Source organism: Podarcis liolepis (genome assembly GCF_965112155.1).
Source record: "Podarcis liolepis genome assembly, chromosome: 5".
NCBI lineage: Eukaryota > Metazoa > Chordata > Lepidosauria > Squamata > Lacertidae > Podarcis > Podarcis liolepis.
The window spans coordinates 1,434,524-1,453,513 of NC_139556.1; the positions used below are offsets into that span (position 1 = coordinate 1,434,524).

General features: G+C 42.8%; 1 protein-coding gene across 1 annotated transcript in view; it reads right to left on the reverse strand.

Moving 5' to 3' along the window:
- Window positions 1-410: 410 nt before the first annotated feature.
- Window positions 411-18,990, reverse strand: part of MRPS35 (mitochondrial ribosomal protein S35) — a 36,036-nt gene continuing 17,456 nt past the window's right edge. The window contains exons 7-8 of the mRNA XM_083503548.1: window positions 17,326-17,395; window positions 411-810 (exon numbers count right to left, since the gene is read on the reverse strand). Coding sequence (XP_083359674.1) covers window positions 532-810; window positions 17,326-17,395 — 349 coding nt within the window. The 3' untranslated portion in view covers window positions 411-531. The remainder of the gene's footprint in view (window positions 811-17,325; window positions 17,396-18,990) is intronic.

Here is an 18,990-nt window from a genome sequence, read left to right on the forward strand (position 1 = left end):
TTTTCTGACAGGATCCAGTGTAACACTGATCACTAAATCAGTCACTGGGGGCATTGAAATTCCCACTCCACCTCCCACCACCCTGGGCTTTAGGCTTTTGCACAGGGTTTCATTTCAGTTGGTTGGAGCGTGGTGCTGATAACGCCAAGGTTGCAGGTTCCATCCACATAAGGAACAGCTGCCTATTCCTGCATTGCAGGGAGCTGGACTAGATGACCCCCAGGTTCCCTTCCAGCTCTCTGATTCTATGTTCTATATGCAGTTATAGACATGTACGGCTGAAATAAGGCTTCCATGAAAGCTACACAACTGCAGATTATTTGCAGGGTAAATGCAATCCTGCTGATCCCTTGAACATCTAACTACTGGAGAAGAGAAGACAGAGTAAGTGTGGTCAAGCTGGTCAGTGCTCTGGGATAGTGTCTTTTTATTTGGAGGGAATGCAGGCTGAAAGTATGAAGGTTTAAATTAGATCCACTGAACTTTATGGTGTACATCTTCATAGGCCTGTGAGGCCTGAAAGAGTTCTCTTTACTGCAGCTCACTCATGTTCAGTAGTCTCCTGACAGAGTTTTTATACTCAGAAAGGTTCTTATCTGTTTCTCCTTCATTTTTCAATTCAACCACCGACTTTCTGTAGGCCAGAATTTTTTGTGAGGCAAGTAGCTCCTGCCTACTGACTTCTTCAGCTTTGTCACCTGCTCGTATTCCAACCAGTGTCTCCAAAGCATTCTTCTCAGAGGCGCTGTTCTCCCAGATGTATTCCTCCATGTCAGCCTCCGTCTTTTCTTTTTCCCACTCTTCTGTTTTCTGAAAGGAAAAGTAAGTTTTTAGTGGAAAGGGTGAAGGACTAAGTTTAATACCACAGTCATAGTACTCAGTGGCCTAGAGCAGTAGCTCTAGGAATAGCGTTTCAGGTAACCTGGTGTTCCTTGGAAGCTTTTTAGAAGTTTCTCACTTAGAAGGGCATTAATGGTGGTCTTGTGTGACCATTAATCATGATGTGCAGCCAAAAGGATGCACACTCCGTTCGTGCAGAGGTGTAAAAGTCCTGGCCAAGGCTCTGTGGAAATGTGTGCACTCTAGAATCCTTTGCAAAATGCAGGGATTCTATGACAACCAAACAGGGGTTTCTCACAGAAAAAGACAAAGGGGATGCACTCCCTGAAAGTGAGCTAAAATCCACTGGTCTTTTTCAAAACGGAAGTGTTACTGCATCCTGCCTCCACACCATTGCACACACTTATATTTAGGTAAGGACTTCTATAAAAGGTTTTCCTTCTGAAAAAACAGATGCATTAAACATATCACAACTATCTATAGCTATCTCAATAGAGCATACTTATTAGCTGAAAAATTAGCTGATCAGTTATCTTGGAAACAGCCAATTGACCAAATATGCATTAACTGACTTAATTTTTTGTTGTTTTAAATTTAGATCCCACCCTGTTCCAAAGGGTTGGTAACAAAAACAGCTCACAGCAGAAAATTGCTAAATGTTCCTCACCCATTCTCAACTTAATATTGAGTTGAGCCCAGCTCAAGATAGATGTCTATCTTACAATTATAAAAGATTAGGCTGTTGGTGGGGCCTTCAGTGGGGAGTTCTAAAACATAGCTGAGAATAACCTTCAGCCATTGCTTCTGACCTGCAGGAACATGCCAGAACCAAAATCATCACAAAACTAGGTATGACCTTAATGCCCATAGCCCCCGAAATAATGCCTTAGTAGATTACCAATTAAAGATTGAAAAACTATGTTCAAGTCAAAAGCTTTCCATGGAGCCATTATGTGTGGGCCACACCCTTGAACTGTGCTTGCACATAGTTACTTCCTACACGAGTATGCAACTTTATAGGAAGAGCTAAGACAATGACCTGGTAGCTATCTGAGAATATCTCTGCTATTCTGCACCCATTCACTGTACATTAAGAACATGCGGCATATTTAGTAATCTCTGCAAATGGGAAATGTCTGTTTTGCCACTGGGTGGCAGCAAACCATCAACACTTTAAGTTTTGGCATATGGAGAAATTCAGTGCCACAGCACGAATCCAACAAGAACTCTCCAGGGAATTAGTACACGGCAGAAAAGAAAAAAAACAAAAGCCACACGAAAGCTCTGCAGGAACCCTTATCACTGCCCAACGTGGTTTCTCGACAGGATGCTGATGTGAGGTGCAGTAGCTGGGAGCCACGGGTCACCTGAAGTCAAATTCCTATTCAGCCATAGGACAAATGGGTGACCTCAAACAAATTACCTTCCCAGCCTGGTTTAATCTCACAGGTTTGTTGGGATGTTAAATTGGAAGCAGCCATACACAAGGAACTTCTTGCAGGACGAGTGGAATAAAAATGTGACAAAATAGCAGAAGAGCAGCCTGTATATCAGCACTAGCAGACAGGACCTGCTTTCGAGCATCCAATACTCAAGTGGGGCCATTGTGAAAACAGGAAGCTGGTCTAGATGAGCCTCTGTTCTGATCCAGCAGGGTTGCCCCAGTCACACAGCATGGCTTCGAACACATATGAAAACATAATAAAACATCACACATAAAAATTTCCCATACAGGGCTGCCTTCAGATGTCTTCTACAAGTCAGATAGTGTCATACCTTGGGTTAAAGACGCTTTGGGTTGTGCGATTTCGGGTTGTGCACTGCGCTGAACCCGGAGTACCGGAATAGGTTACTTCCGGGTTTCGGTGCTTGCACAAAGCTCTAAATCGTGCTTTGAGCATAACTGCTGAATCACAACCTGTGCGTGCCCAGACACGGCGCTGCAGGTTGCGAATGTGCTTCCTGCATGGATCACGTTCGCAACCTGAGCGTCCACTGACATCTGATGGGTGTTCCACAGGGTGGGTGCTACTACTGAGAAGGCCCTCTGCCTGATTCCCTGTAACCTCACATCTCGCAGTGAGGGAACCGCCAGAAGGACGTTGGAGCTGGACCTCAGTGTCCGGGCAGAACGATGGGGGTGGAGATGCTCCTTCAGGTATACAGGACCGAGACCGTTTAGGGCTTTCAAGGTCAGATCCAACACTTTGGATTGTGATCAGAAACATACTGGGAGCCAGTGTAGATCCTTTAAGACCAGTGTTATATGATCTCAGCAGCCACTCCCAGTCACCAGTCTAGCTGCCACATTCTGGATTAGCTGTAGTTTCCAAGTTACCTTCAAAGGTAGCCCCACGTGACAAGGAAAGCCCGCATCTGCTTTCTTGAAATCAGGAAGTATCTAACACTGTCCTAGAGTGGTTCCAGCTGCTCCTCTGTAAGTCTCTCATACAGGCAAGTCTGTTGTCCTGTTTTTGACAGCTTCAAGTTTCCCTGCTGTTGGAACTGTTTTCTAGTGACTTCATTTTTATCTAGCAAGCAACTTTGGGAGGGTTGTTTGATACTCCATGCCACAGTTGCTGTAAGTTTTCACAGTTTCATCTTTTCCCCAACATAGTTTAACACCACTTTTCCCCAACCAGGTGCCCACCAGACATTTTGGACTACAACTCCCATTAGCTCTGCCTAGCAGGGCCAATGGTTAAGGATGCTGCGATCTGTAGTCCAAAGCAGGTGGAGGATATCAGCTTGGGGAAGGCAGATCTACTTGAGACTGCAAGCAAGGTCATTTGGAGGTTTGGAGTGAGGTCTCATTAGTATGCCAATGACATCCAATTCTCTTTCTTTTCCATCTAACCCAGATAAGGCAGGGGATAATACTGGCGCCTGGAATCTCTAACAGTCTGGCTGGGGACAAGTGAACTGAAGCTCAGACCAGACAAGGCAGTCATACTATTATTAGGTTATGTGGAATTTGCTTTCAGTCTACTATGGATGAAGTTGCACGTATTCGAAAAGATCAGGTATGCCGCTTGAGGGGAGGGAGTTCTTTCAGATCTGGACTTATTGTGGGTTGCTGAGCAGCAGCATACATGGCCTGATTTATCTTTTCCAGCTGTACTATTGCTGTCCCAGAGAAAACTTGATCCTTTCAAAGTTTTCCATGCTTTGATCATGATCAGGTCATACTATGTTTTATTCAGTGATGCATCTGCATATGGCTCAGAAGCTTCAGCAGGTTCAAAATGTCTCTGCCTGTTAATTTTGTAAAGTCAATCACATTTGTCCAGCATCTAAAAATCTTCCCTAGCAGCCAGTTTATCTCCGAACATAGGTCAAAATGCTGGTTTTTGCTTTCTAAAGCCCCAAATAGCCTGAAATCTGGGGCATTTTAGGCGGAATACCAACTTCCATAAGATCTTATCTGTATATGAAGAATGTGGTGAGGCATCCCCCCTTAGAAGTAAAAGGGATACTAAGTCAAGACAAGGTCTTTTTTATTGCAGCTCCCAGACTCTCTGGAATGGAATTCCAGAGGGAATTCCATTCCCTCTATGACTGATGGTGCCTATATTTCAATGCAAATTTAAGACTCCTATGTTCTCCCAAGCCTTTGGTGCACCATGATTAAGATGTGAAGTGTAGAGTTTTGTGCCACAGGCATTGGCAGCATTTCTGGTTTTACATTTTAATAGCTTCCATGTTGCTTTGCTAAAGTTCTGAGTTTTTATTTTGGATTATTTTTAGGTTGTACATCGCTTTAGAGATTGTGACAGAGCTGAAAGGTGATATATATGGTTACAGTAGCACCTTAACACACATTTTTTCAGATTCATTATTAAACTGCAGCCCTCTTCAGGTATTTAAACTGAGTAAGGTTAAAAGGAAACAAGCCCCACCTCTTCACCGTCCCTCAGCACACCACCTCCTTTCAAAACTTTGTGTTGAACATGCAAGTCCGAAGGGGGCTTCTACATGTGTCCCACCTATAGGACTGGAAATCCTGTTTCTAATTATGTAATATAATAATAATAATAATAATAATAATAATAATAATAATAATAATTTATTATTTATACCCCGCCTATCTGGCTGGGTTTCCCCAGCCACCCTGGGCGGCTTCCAACTGAATATTAAAAACAGTACAGCATCGAACATTAAAAACTTCCCTAAAGAGGGCTGCCTTCAGTTGTCTTTTAAAAGTAAAATAGTTGTTTATTGCTTTGACATCTGCTGGGAGGGCGTTCCACAGGGCAGGCGCCACTACCGAGAAGGCCCTCTGCCTGGTTCCCTGTAACCTTACTTCTCGCAATGAGGGAACCGCCAGAAGGCCCTTGGCGCTGGATCTCAGTGTCTGGGCTGAACGATAGGGGTGGAGACGCTCCTTCAAATATACTGGACCGAGGCCGTTTAGGGCTTTAAAGGTCAGCACCAACACTTTGAATTGTGCTGGGAAACGTACTGGGAGCCAATGCAGATCTCTCAGAACCGGTGTTATGTGGTCCTGGCGGCCACTCCCAGTCACCAGTCTAGCTGCCACATTCTGAATTAACTGCAGTTGCCGGGTCACCTTCAAAGGTAGCCCCCCGCAGTAGTCCAAGCGGGAGATAACTAGAGCATGCACCACTCTGGCAAGACAGTCCGTGGGCAGGTAGGGTCTTAGCCTGCGTACCAGGTGGAGCTGGTAGACAGCTGCCCTGGACACAGAATTAACCTGTGCCTCCATGGACAGCTGTGAGTCCAAAATGACTCCCAGGCTGCGCACCTGGTCCTTCAGGGGCACAGTTACCCCATTCAGGACCAGGGAATCCCCCACACCCACCCGTCCCCCAAAAACAGTACTTCTGTCTTGTCAGGATTCAACCTCAATCTGTTAGCCGCCATCCATCCTCCAGCAGCCTCCAGGCACTCACACAGGACCTTCACCGCCTTCACTGGTTCTGATTTAAAGGAGAGGTAGAGCTGGGTGTCATCTGCATACTGATGAACACCCAGCCCAAACTCCCAGCGGCTTCATATAGATATTATGGGGGAGAGGACGGAACCCTGAGGCACCCCACAAGTGAGAGCCCAGGGGTCTGAACACTCATCCCCCAACACCACTTCCTGGACACGGCCCAGGAGGAAGGAGCGGAACCACCGTATAACAGTGCCCCCAGCTCCCAGCCCCTCAAGATGGTCCAGAAGGATGTTATGGTCGATGGTGTCAAAGGCTGCTGAGAGATCCAGCAGAACTAGGAAACAGCTCTCACCTTTGTCCCTAGCCTGCCGGAGATCATCAACCAGTGCGACCAAGGCAGTTTCAGTCCCATGGTGAGGCCTGAATCCTGATTGGAACGGATCCAAATGGTCCGCATCCTCCAGGCGTGCTTGGAGTTGTTTGGCAACCACCCGCTTAATTAATTAATTAATTAATTAATTAATTAATTATATTGTGCAGAGAGTTCCAAGCATGCTCACAGGACTGCATGCAAAAGCCCCCTTCAGACCAAAGGGAAGCATGTGGCTGCAGAAAAGATTCAATTGGGAAAGCCCCAACACAAGGTACGCAGAAGACAAAAATAAAAATACACACATAGCTAACTAAAAGGACCCAAATCTTCTCAGTTCTCGCCCAGCAATACCTTTCTATCTTTTGAAAGTATTTCACTTTCACCTACAGCCACATCAGAACTGAGCACTAGGATGTGTAGAATAGAAAGTGTCAGGGATGTTTCAGTTGAGATTCTTGCATTGCAGGAGGCTGGACTAGATGACTCTCGGAGTCCCTTCCAACTCGACAGTTCTATGAAAAACAAAGCCAATATCCACAGCAGCCTCTCTCTCTGTTATTCCCACTCTGTTATTCCCATTGATAATCCATAGACTCCACAAAATTTAATTTCTTTTTTTTTTTTATAATAGTTTTTTTATTTGCTTTTTTCCAGGGTAAAAATACAACATCATTGACACTACAAAAGCAGTTTTTACAAAAAAGAAAAAGGGTTATAAAAAGAAAAAAGAAAGAAGAAAAAAAAGAAAGAAAAAAGATTCACTTTTCCAAATCAATTTTCATAATCAACCAGACTTCCCCATATCTCCCATCCCCTGCTTTCTTTACAATAGAATAAACAGCAAATTAATACCTTATTTCAGTTGTTTTTGTGTTTTCATTTAGTTATATTATCCATAATTTATACATTTCTAAATCTTAAACTTAAATTCTCTCATTTACCAATTTCAATACTGAGGCATATTTTTCCAAAGTACTTAGCAAATTGTCAACATTCATGTAACTTATAGTGTTTTTGTAAATAGTCCTTAAATTTTTTCCAGTCCTCTTCCACTGCCTCTTCTCCCAGATCTCGAATTCTGCCCGTCATTTCAGCCAGTTCCATGTAGTCGATCAGCTGCGAATGCCATTCTTCCAGCGTGGGTAACTCCTGTGTCTTCCAGTATTTAGCTATAAGGATTCTTGCTGCTGTAGTTGCATATAAAAAGAAAGTTCTATCTCTCTTTGGCACTCTCTGGCCCACAATGCCCAGGAGGAAGGCCTCTGGTTTCTTGTGAAAGGTGTATTTCAACACCTTTTTCAATTCGTTATAAATCATTTCCCAAAAAGCCTTCACCCTCGGGCATGTCCACCAGAGGTGAAAGAAAGTTCCTTCAACCTCCTTACATTTCCAACATTTATTGTCAGACAGATGATATATCTTTGCAAGTTTGACTGGGGTCATGTACCACCTGTATACCATTTTCATAATGTTTTCCTTTAAGGCACTACATGCCGTAAATTTCATACTGGTGGTCCACAACCTTTCCCAGTCTTCAGACATAATGTTGTACCCTATGTCCTGTGCCCATTTTATCATTGCTGATTTGACTATCTCATCTTGGGTATTCCACTTAAGCAGCAGATTATACATTCTTGAAAGCACTTTCGTCTTAGGTTCAAGTAATTCTGTTTCTAATTTTGATTTTTCCACCTGGAAACCAATTCTTTTATCTTTTTTAAAAGTCTCTAAGATTTGGGCATAGTGAAACCAGTCTCGCACCTTTCCTTTCAATTTTTCAAAACTCTGCAACCTCCAGTTATCACCATCTCTTTCAATTATCTCGCAATATTTCAACCAGCCACTCTCCATGTTACGTAGTTTTATAGCCTTAGCCTCAACCGGTGATAGCCACCTCGGGGTCTTACTTTCAAGTAAGTCCTTGTATTTAGTCCAGACAATAAGTAGAGCTTTCCTGACAATATGGTTTTTAAACAATTTATGAGACTTTGCCTTGTCATACCAAAGATATGCGTGCCACCCAAAAGCATTACTAAACCCTTCCAGATCTAGGACGTCAGTGTTTTCTAACAGGAACCAATCTTTCATCCAGCAGAGAGACGCAGCTTCATAATACAGTCTTAAGTCCGGCAGGGCAAACCCCCCTCTTTCTTTTGCATCTGTTAAAATCTTAAATTTTATTCGGGGCTTTTTGCCCTGCCAGACAAACTTCGTAATGTCTCTCTGCCACTTTCCAAAACATTCCACCCTGTCCACAATCTGAAGGGTTTGAAACAAAAACAGCATTCTTGGCAAAACATTCATTTTAACTGCAGCAATTCTTCCTGACAAGGTAAGTTTCAATCTTGACCAAACTTCCAAATCCTTTTTAATTTCTAACCAGCATTTTTCATAATTATCCTTAAACAAATTCAGATTTCTCCCAGTCAAGTTAACCCCCAGGTATTTCACTTTTGTAACCACATTTAATTCTGTTTCCTTCTGAAACCCATCTATTTCTGACAATGTCAGGTTTTTTGCTAAAACCTTAGTTTTTTGTTTGTTCAACTTGAATCCCGCCACCCGACCAAACTCAGAAATTAATTCTAGAGCTCTTTTTGTACTGGTTTCTGGCTCCTGTAATGTCAAAACCAAATCGTCTGCAAAAGCCTTAAGTTTGTATTGCTTTTCTCCGACCTGTATTCCTTCCACCAGCTGATCCCTCCTAATCAAGTTCAGCAACACCTCCAGGACAGAGATGAATAACAAGGGTGATAAGGGACACCCCTGTCGTGTCCCTTTTTCAATTTTAAACTCCTCTGTCACCACGCTGTTTACTATCAATTTGGCCTTCTGTTCTGAATAGATTACTTCAATACCGTTTTGGAACGCCCCTCCCACTCCCATCCCTTCCAAGTTTTTCTTCATAAATTTCCAAGATATATTATCAAAGGCCTTCTCCGCATCTATAAAGATCAAAACTGCTTTCGTGTTCATATTTGTCTGTAGTAACTCCAAAACATCTATAATGTTCCTGGTGTTGTCAGACAAATGCCTACCAGGGAGAAAGCCTGCTTGGTCCTTATGAATTACTTCATTCAAAACTTTTTTCAGTCTATTTGCTAAAATGTCAGCAAAAATTTTATAATCCACGTTTAAGAGTGAGATGGGACGATAATTTTTAAGTTGAGTCTTTTCAGATTCCAATTTTGGTATCAGGGTGATGAATGCTTCTTTCCACGATTCTGGTGCCCCCTTCCCTTCCATAATCTGGTTGCAGACCTCCATTAATGGCTGTATCAAATAATCCATCAGTGTCTTATAGTATTTGGAGGTAAGCCCGTCTGGGCCTGGGGATTTGCCTATTTGCATGTTCTGAATGGCTCTTTCAATTTCCTGTTGTGTTATTCTACAGTTCAGGGCTGTTCGTGTGTCTTGTGTTAACTTTTGCAGGCCATAGCTCTTTAAAAAGTTATTTATTTCCATCTCTGCTTGTGGTCCTTGAGTATATAGCTTTTTGAAATATCTCTGGAAACACTTTCTGATTTCTTCTGGTTTCTGAATACATTCTCCTTCAACCTCCAGATTGGTAACAAAGTTCAATTTTTGCCTCTTCTTCAGCTGCCATGCCAGCAGCTTCCCACATTTATTTGCCGATTCAAATGATCTTTGCTTCATCTGTTTAATTTTCCATTCAATTTCTTGATTTATCAATTTTGTATATTGTACTTGGTAAAATTTTATTTCTCTTAATACTTCTTTTGATTTTGGGTTTAGCCTCAGTCTTTTTTCTCCATCTCTTATTTTATCCAAAATCTTGTCCTTTTTACCATTCCAGAGTTTCTTCTTAATAGTGTTCTGTTGTATCAGAAACCCTCTCATGACGGCTTTGCTCGCGTCCCAGACTGTTTTCTTTTCCACTGAGGTGTTCAAATTTATTTCAAAATAGTCCTTCAACGTTTTTTGGGCCTTCTTCACAATCTCCTGATCTCTGAGCAGATGGTCATTCATTCTCCATCTGAAGGATCCAGCTGGTGTAAGTCTCAAGTCCATTTTTAAAGCATTATGGTCGGAGCAGGTTTTAGGGCAGATCTCAGCCTTTTTTGTCTTGGGTGCCAGTCCTCTTGATATCCAAATTTGGTCTATTCTTGTCCATGATAGGTGGGCCTCAGAAAAGAAAGTTCCCTCCATGCCTAGAGGGTTCTTTGTTCTCCAGATGTCTATCAAGTCCATGTTGTCTGTGAGTTCAAAAAAAGTCTTTGGCAGTCTGCCATCCTTGTTCAGATTTTGGTTTTGTGACTTATCCATATGGGTAGAGACTACCCCGTTCATGTCTCCCATCAAAATGATATTTGTATAGTCAATATAGTCCAGCATTGTCTCATGCAGCCTCTTGAAAAATTCCGACTTCCCATCATTTGGTGCATATATTCCAACTATCAGAAATTTTTCTCCTTGTGATTGTATTTCGATCGCCAAAATTCTTCCTTGTTCATCTTTAAAAACCAGTTTTGGTGACAGGCTCTCCTTTGCATAGATCACTACTCCTCTTTTTTTCACCTTGTCTGATGAAATAAACTCTTGGCCTAATCTCTTGTTAATTAATACTCTCCTGTGGAGCCTGGTCACATGTGTTTCTTGAAGGCAGATAACATCCAATTGTTCTTTTCTTAATATATGAAAAATCTTCTTCCTCCTTTCAGGAGAATTTGCACCATTAATATTCCAACTAAGAAGCTGCAGAGACATCCTGGGTCAATTTATTTGTCAGCAGGGGGCTCTTTTTTATCTTCTTCACCTGGAGGTGGAACCGGATTGAAGCCAAACGAAGGAGGTGGCCAGGGTCCTGCTACTCCTTTCCGAAGATCCTCCCCGTGGTCGTTTAGAAACTTTTCTTGCTCCTCTGCTGTTCTGATTCTTATCTTCCTCTCTTTCAGGGTAAAAGATAGTCCTTGAGGGAATTCCCACCTATAAGGGATTTTGTTGTTTCTCAGTAGGCTTGCTAAATCCTTATATGTAATTCTTAAATCCAAAAGCTGTTTTGGTATATCTCTGAAGATTTCTGCCGTCTTCCCCTGAATCACCAATGGGTTTTTGAAATGTAGGCCGAGTATGTTGTCTTTTTCTTGCTTAGATCTCAAAATGATCAAGCAATCTCTTGATTTATCCTTCTTAACCACTCTTCCTAGTCTGAAAGCGGTGACTATTTTAAAGTCCTTTTCTTCTGTCAATCCCCAAAATTTGGAGATTTCTGTTGTCAAAAAGCCAATCAAGTCCTCCTTTTCAGATTCTGGGATATTTCTCAATCTAAGATTATTTTCCCTATTTTTCAATTCTGCCAGGGACAGGTACGCTTGCTGTTCCGTTACCTGTCTACTGAGTGGCCTCACCTCCCCTCTTAATTCCTCTATCCTCTTTTTATTTTCCTCTGCTTTAGTATTAACTTCTTCAACTAATTTCCGGTTTTCTGTTGTGACTTTTTCAATACCACTTATTGCCTGTGTATTTTTAGTAACCTGGTCTGTCAGTTTATTAATGGAAGCTGTCACCTGGTCAAATTTAACAGATTGTTCATCAAGTCTAGCTGCCTGTTCGTCAGCTTTCTTATTCAATGCTGCCAGTTGATCCAATATTTCTTTAGAGACAGGATCTATCCCTCCAGCAGCCATCTCCCCAAAAGATGGTTGTGTAAATTGTCCTTCTTGCAGACCTGTCACAATTGGGACAGACGATCTGCGTAACTGTCCAGGCAGAGTTGTTTGCACAAGTTCGGAATGTTTTGCTTTCCTTCCAGCCCTTGTTTTTGATGCGCCACTCATTCCACAGCTGTCCCGGATTCAAGGTCAAACTGTAAATCCCATGGGAAACAGTCCTGAGAGAGTAAACATCCAGAAAAAAAACAAAGAGCAAGGGAAATCGGCAGTTCTGAGTCTGTTAGTTCTATAATCCAGTAGAGGGAGCTCCCAAAAGCAAACTTGGAGGAGAGGAATAGAAAGATTCCGCCATTAAATTCCCACAAAGGAGGAGAAAGAGAAAAAATAAGGATCAAATAGCATCCAAAACAGGGGGATCTTGCATTCAATTTTAACTGCAGAGAAAAATAGTTCTTAGCAAAGGTGCATGCAACAGTTCCCTTTTCTTTTCCAGATACAAAATAGCCCGATCTAGTTTTGTAAATTGTATACAGTTACCGCAGTCCGATACAACTTATATCCAGGCAGGTCGGGAGCCGGGTTTCGAAACTTTGTAATCCACAGAAAGGGAAGAGGAGAGACCACAGTTTTAGTCCAGATACGAAGCTGTTATAACTTCTTTTAAAGTCAAAGCAGTCTAAATCAAGTTTGCCAAGTAAATTCCAATTTCTTTTGAACTCCTTTCAATGCTTCCGTTTTAAAAGAGTCTTTGCTTGATACTTTAGGCAGAGCCGGAAGACTGACTTCCTTTTTAACGTCTCCCGCTTTCAGCCGAATTTCACCAATTTAGTTCTGATTTAAAGCTTTAAATTTCTTACTCACGAGTAAGTTGTTTCGATCCAATTGTTGAAGGAAGAAAGGTCAGCGCTAGTCAGCAGCAGCCGCGCGGCTTCGCTTCCGCGGAAAGAGCGATGGATTCACAGCACCGCTACCCCCTCCACGTTCCGATACCCCTTACGGGGTCTCTTCTGCGTATCCGAGGTCGCTTCTGGTGCCCGCCGAACCCCACGGCCACGAGCTCACTCTACCCGTGGTTTATCTGGATGGGTCGTCGCTGTGCCGCAGCGCACGACCCTTTTCCGCGGAGCCCCTCTTCAGCAGCTGAAGAGGACCGCCATTGCTGAGCGCGCCGCCTCCGGAAGTCCCACAAAATTTAATTTCTTTAGTCATGCATCCATCGTAAAGGACAGCATTTAAACTAATCTAACAAAGCTTTCCAGAACTAACAGCAATGGGAGAGGAACAAGTTGGAAAGGCTCTATCCATTGCATCATGTTGTCTTAGATCTTTGATACTACACCTACATATTCTTAAATCTATTCTTACCAGACCTATGTCTGAATTGAAACTGTTCCGTTTTCTTTCTCAGTAAGATTAGATACCATCTTGTGTTTGTATCCACGCCTTTCTCTTCTGCACTACACTGGCTCAGAAACTAAGATGTGAATCGGGAAGTGACTCCCCTATTCAGATCTTGCTCTTGCCATGAACTCTCTGGTTGGCCTTAGAAGAAGCTGCTGCCAGCCTCAGTCCGACATTTTCAACATGGGGATAATTTGGAGTCTCCAAGAGGGTTGCTGGAAGGATTGTGTAAATAGTGTATGTGTGAGAAATTATTACTTGTCCAAAGAGCTCAGGTTGGCCTAGATCAGGGGTCAGCAACCCGCGGCTCCGGAGCCGCATGTGGCTCTTTTACACCTTTGCCGCGGCTCTGGGGTGGATACTAGTGAGGGGAGGAGGCGCATTGTGTGCCCCGACACTCCCCACTGTTTTAAATGTTGGAATGGTTTTGCGGCTCCCAGTTTTTTTTCCTTCGGTCCAAGTGGCTCTTTTTGTCTTAAAAGTTGCAGACCCCTGGCCTAGATGGAGATCTTGTTTTATCCTCACAACCACATGGGATGCATCACTTCAGACTACAGCTCAGATGACTGAGGAACTCCACAGATGATTCCCTTCAGACAGAAAAATAGCAAGGGAGAAGGACAGCTAGAGCACATCTCTCTCACATGCTGATTTTCTATGGTAGCCTGTATGCTTTCCACCCTTGGATAGATAGCAGCTTTGGGTGTGAAAGGAGGTTTTAGATCAGAAAAATAGCACAGGGGAAAAGAGTTAACTCTGCTCTCTGTTTGATCTGATTTGGGCACCCAAAATAGATTTCAAGCTTTAAGAAAACCCATAGGAGATCTGATCACAAATATCCTACAGTCTTGACTAGTTTGGCCCCAATTTACCCCAAGATCACAAAGTAGGTTTCATAGCTACGTAAATCAAGGATTTAACTATGCTCCTATCCAACATACTTGCTTTCAGATTATTCTGTTTAAATCCTATTAATCATCCAACAACAACTTGGATGATGGACTCAAGGGCATCCTGATCAAATTTGCAGATGACACCAAACTGGGAGGGGTGGCTAACACCCCAGAGGACAGGACCACACTTCAAAACGACCTTGACAGATTAGAGAACTGGGCCAAAACAAACAAGATGAACTTTAACAGGGAGAAATGTAAAGTATTGCACTTGGGCAAAAAAAATGAGGCACAAATACAAGATGGGTGACACCTGGCTTGAGAGCAGTACATGTGAAAAGGATCTAGGAGTCTTGGTTGACCACAAACTTGACATGAGCCAACAGTGTGACGCGGCAGCTAAAAAAGCCAATGCAATTCTGGGCTGCATCAATAGGAGTATAGCATCTAGATCAAAGGAAGTAATAGTGCCACTGTATTCTGCTCTGGTCAGACCTCACCTGGAGTACTGTGTCCAGTTCTGGGCACCACAGTTCAAGAAGGACACTGACAAACTGGAACGTGTCCAGAGGAGGGCAACCAAAATGGTCAAAGGCCTGGAAACAATGCCTTATGAGGAACGGCTAAGGGAGCTGGGCATGTTTAGCCTGGAGAAGAGGAGGTTAAGGGGTGATATGATAGCCATGTTCAAATATATAAAAGGATGTCACATAGAGGAGGGAGAAAGGTTGTTTTCTGCTGCTCCAGAGAAGCGGACACGGAGCAATGGATCCAAACTACAAGAAAGAAGATTCCACCTAAACATTAGGAAGAACTTCCTGACAGTAAGAGCTGTTTGACAGTGGAATTTGCTGCCAAGGAGTGTGGTGGAGTCTCCTACTTTGGAGGTCTTTAAGCAGAGGCTTGACAACCATATGTCAGGAGTGCTCTGATGGTGTTTCCTGCTTGGCAGGGGGTTGGACTCGATGGCCCTTGTGGTCTCTTCCAACTCTATGATTCTATGATTCTATTTTGTTGACCAACTGAGAGTACTGATGTCCTTACCAAGGGATGAGTTCCCCCCTGACATTTAAAAATTTCAGAGATTAAGAATTAAGATTAAGAAACACTTGTATGAAGTTGTGAAAAATGCTACTGAACACGCTTCCTTCTGAGGGATCAACCGTTCATGGAAAAAAAAATCCAATGTGTTGCAGCACGCCATGCATTTTTCATTGAAATCAAAGACAATTACAACTGACGAGGTTATTAAGTATTTATGTGGAAGTTGAAAGGTAATAAAAGGGTATGGGACTTGTGTGTATTCAATACACACCAAGCACTCACACAAGCAATATCATATGGCTAAGTCTTCCATCACTGAGTAATGCTAGAGTCAAGGACAGATGTGTTCCTCTGGAATTAATAACCCCTTTGAGCTTCCAGCATACTTAGAATCAGTGTATGAATGGCTACAGACACCTATGAATTGGGAACAGTTCACCTTCACTCAACTTTATAGGTTTTCAAAATACTAAAGCATTAGTGTTTATGTTTCTAAAAATTCCTGTTGAAGGAAGTACGGTTTAACAGTTAACATCAGTTAACACCGTTTCCCAGGACTTCTCAATACTGAGCACCTTAGTGAGAAGATCAACAATTAAAACGCTGACACTGAAAGACAGCCTATTTTCTCCTTCAATGTACTGCACGAAAGTGTGTTGGGGTGTCTGACAGGAGACACTGTTCATGTAAAGTGACAGGACTTCCAGAGGCTGAGCCCCATATCAACTAAGTGGCACAACACACTGGAGCTCCATTGATATGCTGCTATTTATTCCCTCAGGTCACCGTCCTCATCCCCATCTCTCTTCTCCCTTTTGCTGAAGCACTACTGAGGGAAGAGGTGGGCCATTGCTGAGGAGATTTACCTGGGCAAGAAACAGAATCAAGAGTCTTCCTACCTCAGCTTTTCCATAGTGCCCTAAAGAGATTAAAATGTATTTAGTGACCGTGTAGCACTAAGGACATCATACTACAGATGTCCCGCCACTAATTTTCATGAATGCTATAGACCTGTTCAGTCATCAATGCTAATTTTGTTTGTCAAGATGGAAGCAGGGAGTGGGGATCCACCAAGAGCTCAACTTCACCTTTGCACAAAGAGCACATCTGCCTGTTAGGATGGAAACTGTGTGTGTGCAGCTGTGCATGCCAAGGTTCCCTCACAACCCACGACTCAGCGTAACTGGGGTTTCCAGGATGCGAGGAAACCTTTGAAGGCTCCATATGACAGATGGTCCCATTCTCTGCACAAAGACTAAGGGTGGGGCTGATGGGGATGTGCCCACTCCCAAGGTGACAAACACAGGAACATAAATGTCCCTAATAGCCATCATTTCATCTGACAAACTAGGTAAGCAAATTGTCTGTTGAAACAGCCATAATTTTTCTTCTTAGTGCTCTAAGCACTCCACACTGATTTCCGTAGTAATCCCGTAGACCACCAAGGCAGGTATTATACTTAGAGAGAGAGGCCCAAGACGTTGGCTCACTCATGGTCCGTGTACAACACTAAGCTAGAGCTACTGCTTTACCACTTACCTCAGATCTGTGCATATCAGACAGAAATAAGCACAACAAATCCTGATTAGCAGACACTGGCGGCTTTCAATTGACAGGAAGCCCCACTGCAGGGGTCATTAGTCTGCTACCCTCCAGATATTGCTGGGCTCACCAGCCCCAGCCAGTGTAGCCAATGGCCAGGAATGATGAAAGCTGATTCAGCTGAGGGTCACAGGTTGGCCACTCAAAGGAAATTGCCGTATACTGAGACAGTCCATTTGTCAATCAGCCTCAGTATTGTCTATATTGACTGGCAGAGGCTCCAGGGTTTCAGGCAAGAGTCTTCCCCAGCCCAGCCTGGAGATACTGGGGACTGAACCTGGGATTTCCTGCATGAAAAGCAAACACTCTACAACTGAGCAGCTGCCCTTTCTTGCCCCCGTTTCAGTTCTGGTGCATTCAACATGTACTGATCTGTGCACATAAAAAAGAGGACCTGTAAGATGGAACTTTGCTCAATGTTTGAAAAAGATATAAAGTTTTTCACTGTATTAACATACCATCTGTGGAAAACAATAGCTTTGACCCAACACACAAGCACATCAATATAGGTGTTCAAATAATTCCTCTCTACCATCAATGTAAATAAGCCATATTATTTGTGAACAACATCTAATCAAACAAATGTTACACATTTTAAGTCAAGCTTGGCTGTCACAAATGTCATGCATCAATTCTTACCCATGATTCATGGAATAAAACTGTCAGAAGGTACACTCCATAGTCATAATTTTGTCTTCTTAAAGGACACCTGAAATATATGAAAAACTAAGTCTTTGGTATAATCTCTCCAATATTTAACCATTTAAAACTCTACATTTTTTTGAATATAAATTGAAACTATAGAATGAATAGTTTGAAGAACTATTCATTAATTGCTTCCAATGAATAAGATATTTAACAATAAAAACACATATTAAAACAATGTAATATAGAAAAACAATGTCAAATCTAAAACAGATACAGTGTCTTGCTTCTTATGTTACTCCTCCGGTGCCTGTGCTATTCAGGAGAGGGCCTCCTGTGGATATGTTCTCATTAGGAGGTCTGTTCTGCTTGCAGTAGGAGAGGGACCTTAAGCGTGGCAGCAGCTCCCCTTTGGAACTTCCTCCCGTTACATATGAGATAGGCACCACCTCTGTTGTCTTTTGGGCACCTCCTGGAGATCACCTTTCAAAGTGTATATTTTCAGTGAAGATTATCCTATCCTATACAGTGATGGGGGAAAGTATTTGATTCCCCTGCTAAATTTGCCCGTTTGCCCTCTGACGAAGAAATGACCAGTCCATAATTTTAATGGTAGGTTTACTGTAGCTGTGAGAGACAGAATAACAATAGGAAAAAACCCAGAAACCCAGAAGACAAAAGTATGAGATTGATGTGCATTATAATGAGTGAAATAAGTATTTGATCCCTTTGCAAAAGATGACTTAGCACTTGGTGGCAAAACCCTTGTTGGCAATTACAGAGATCAGACGTTTCTTGTAGGTGGCCACCAGGTTTGCACACATCTCAGGAGGTATTTTGTCCCACTCCTCTTTGCAGATGCCAAGTCAGTAAGATTTTGAGGCTGAGCTACTCAAACCTTCAGCTCCCTCCGCAGATTTTTGATGGGATTAAGGTCTGGAGACTGGCTAGGCCACTCCAGGACCTTAATGTGCTTCTTCTTGAGCCACTCCTTTGTTGCCTTGGCCGTGTGTTTTGGGTCACTGTCATGCTGGAATACCCATCATCGACCCATTTTCAATGCCCTGGCTGAGGGAAGGAGGTGCTCACCCAAGATTTGACGATACATGGCCCTGTCCATTGTCCCTTTGATGCGGTGAAGGTGCCCTGTCCCCTTAGCAGAAAAACACCCCAAAGCGTAATATGTCCCCTTCCATGTTTGATGGAGTTCTCTCCATTGTTTGAGGATGGTGTTCTTGGGGTCGGAGGCAGCATTCCTCCTCCTCCAAACACGGAGAGTTGAGTTGATGACAAAGAGCTCGATTTTGGTCTCATCTGACCACGACACTTTCACCCAGTTCTCCTCTGGGTCGTTCAGATGTGCATTGGCAAACTGCAGATGGGTCTGTACATGTGCTGTCTTGAGCAAGGGGACAGCTGTTTTGAAAATGAAAACAGCTGTTTTCATGGTGAATATGGTCCCAGCTAAAAAGAATCAAAATTTCAGACAGAAATATTGAATAATGACTATAAGAATTTAGCAAAAATGTATAAGATATTACTGGAATGGTGTACAAAGGATGAGGACGTAAAATCAGTTATGATTGACTGGGCCAAAGATATAGGGCATAATATACAAATGGAGGATTGGGAAAGACTTTGGAAAGAAGGTTTAAGATT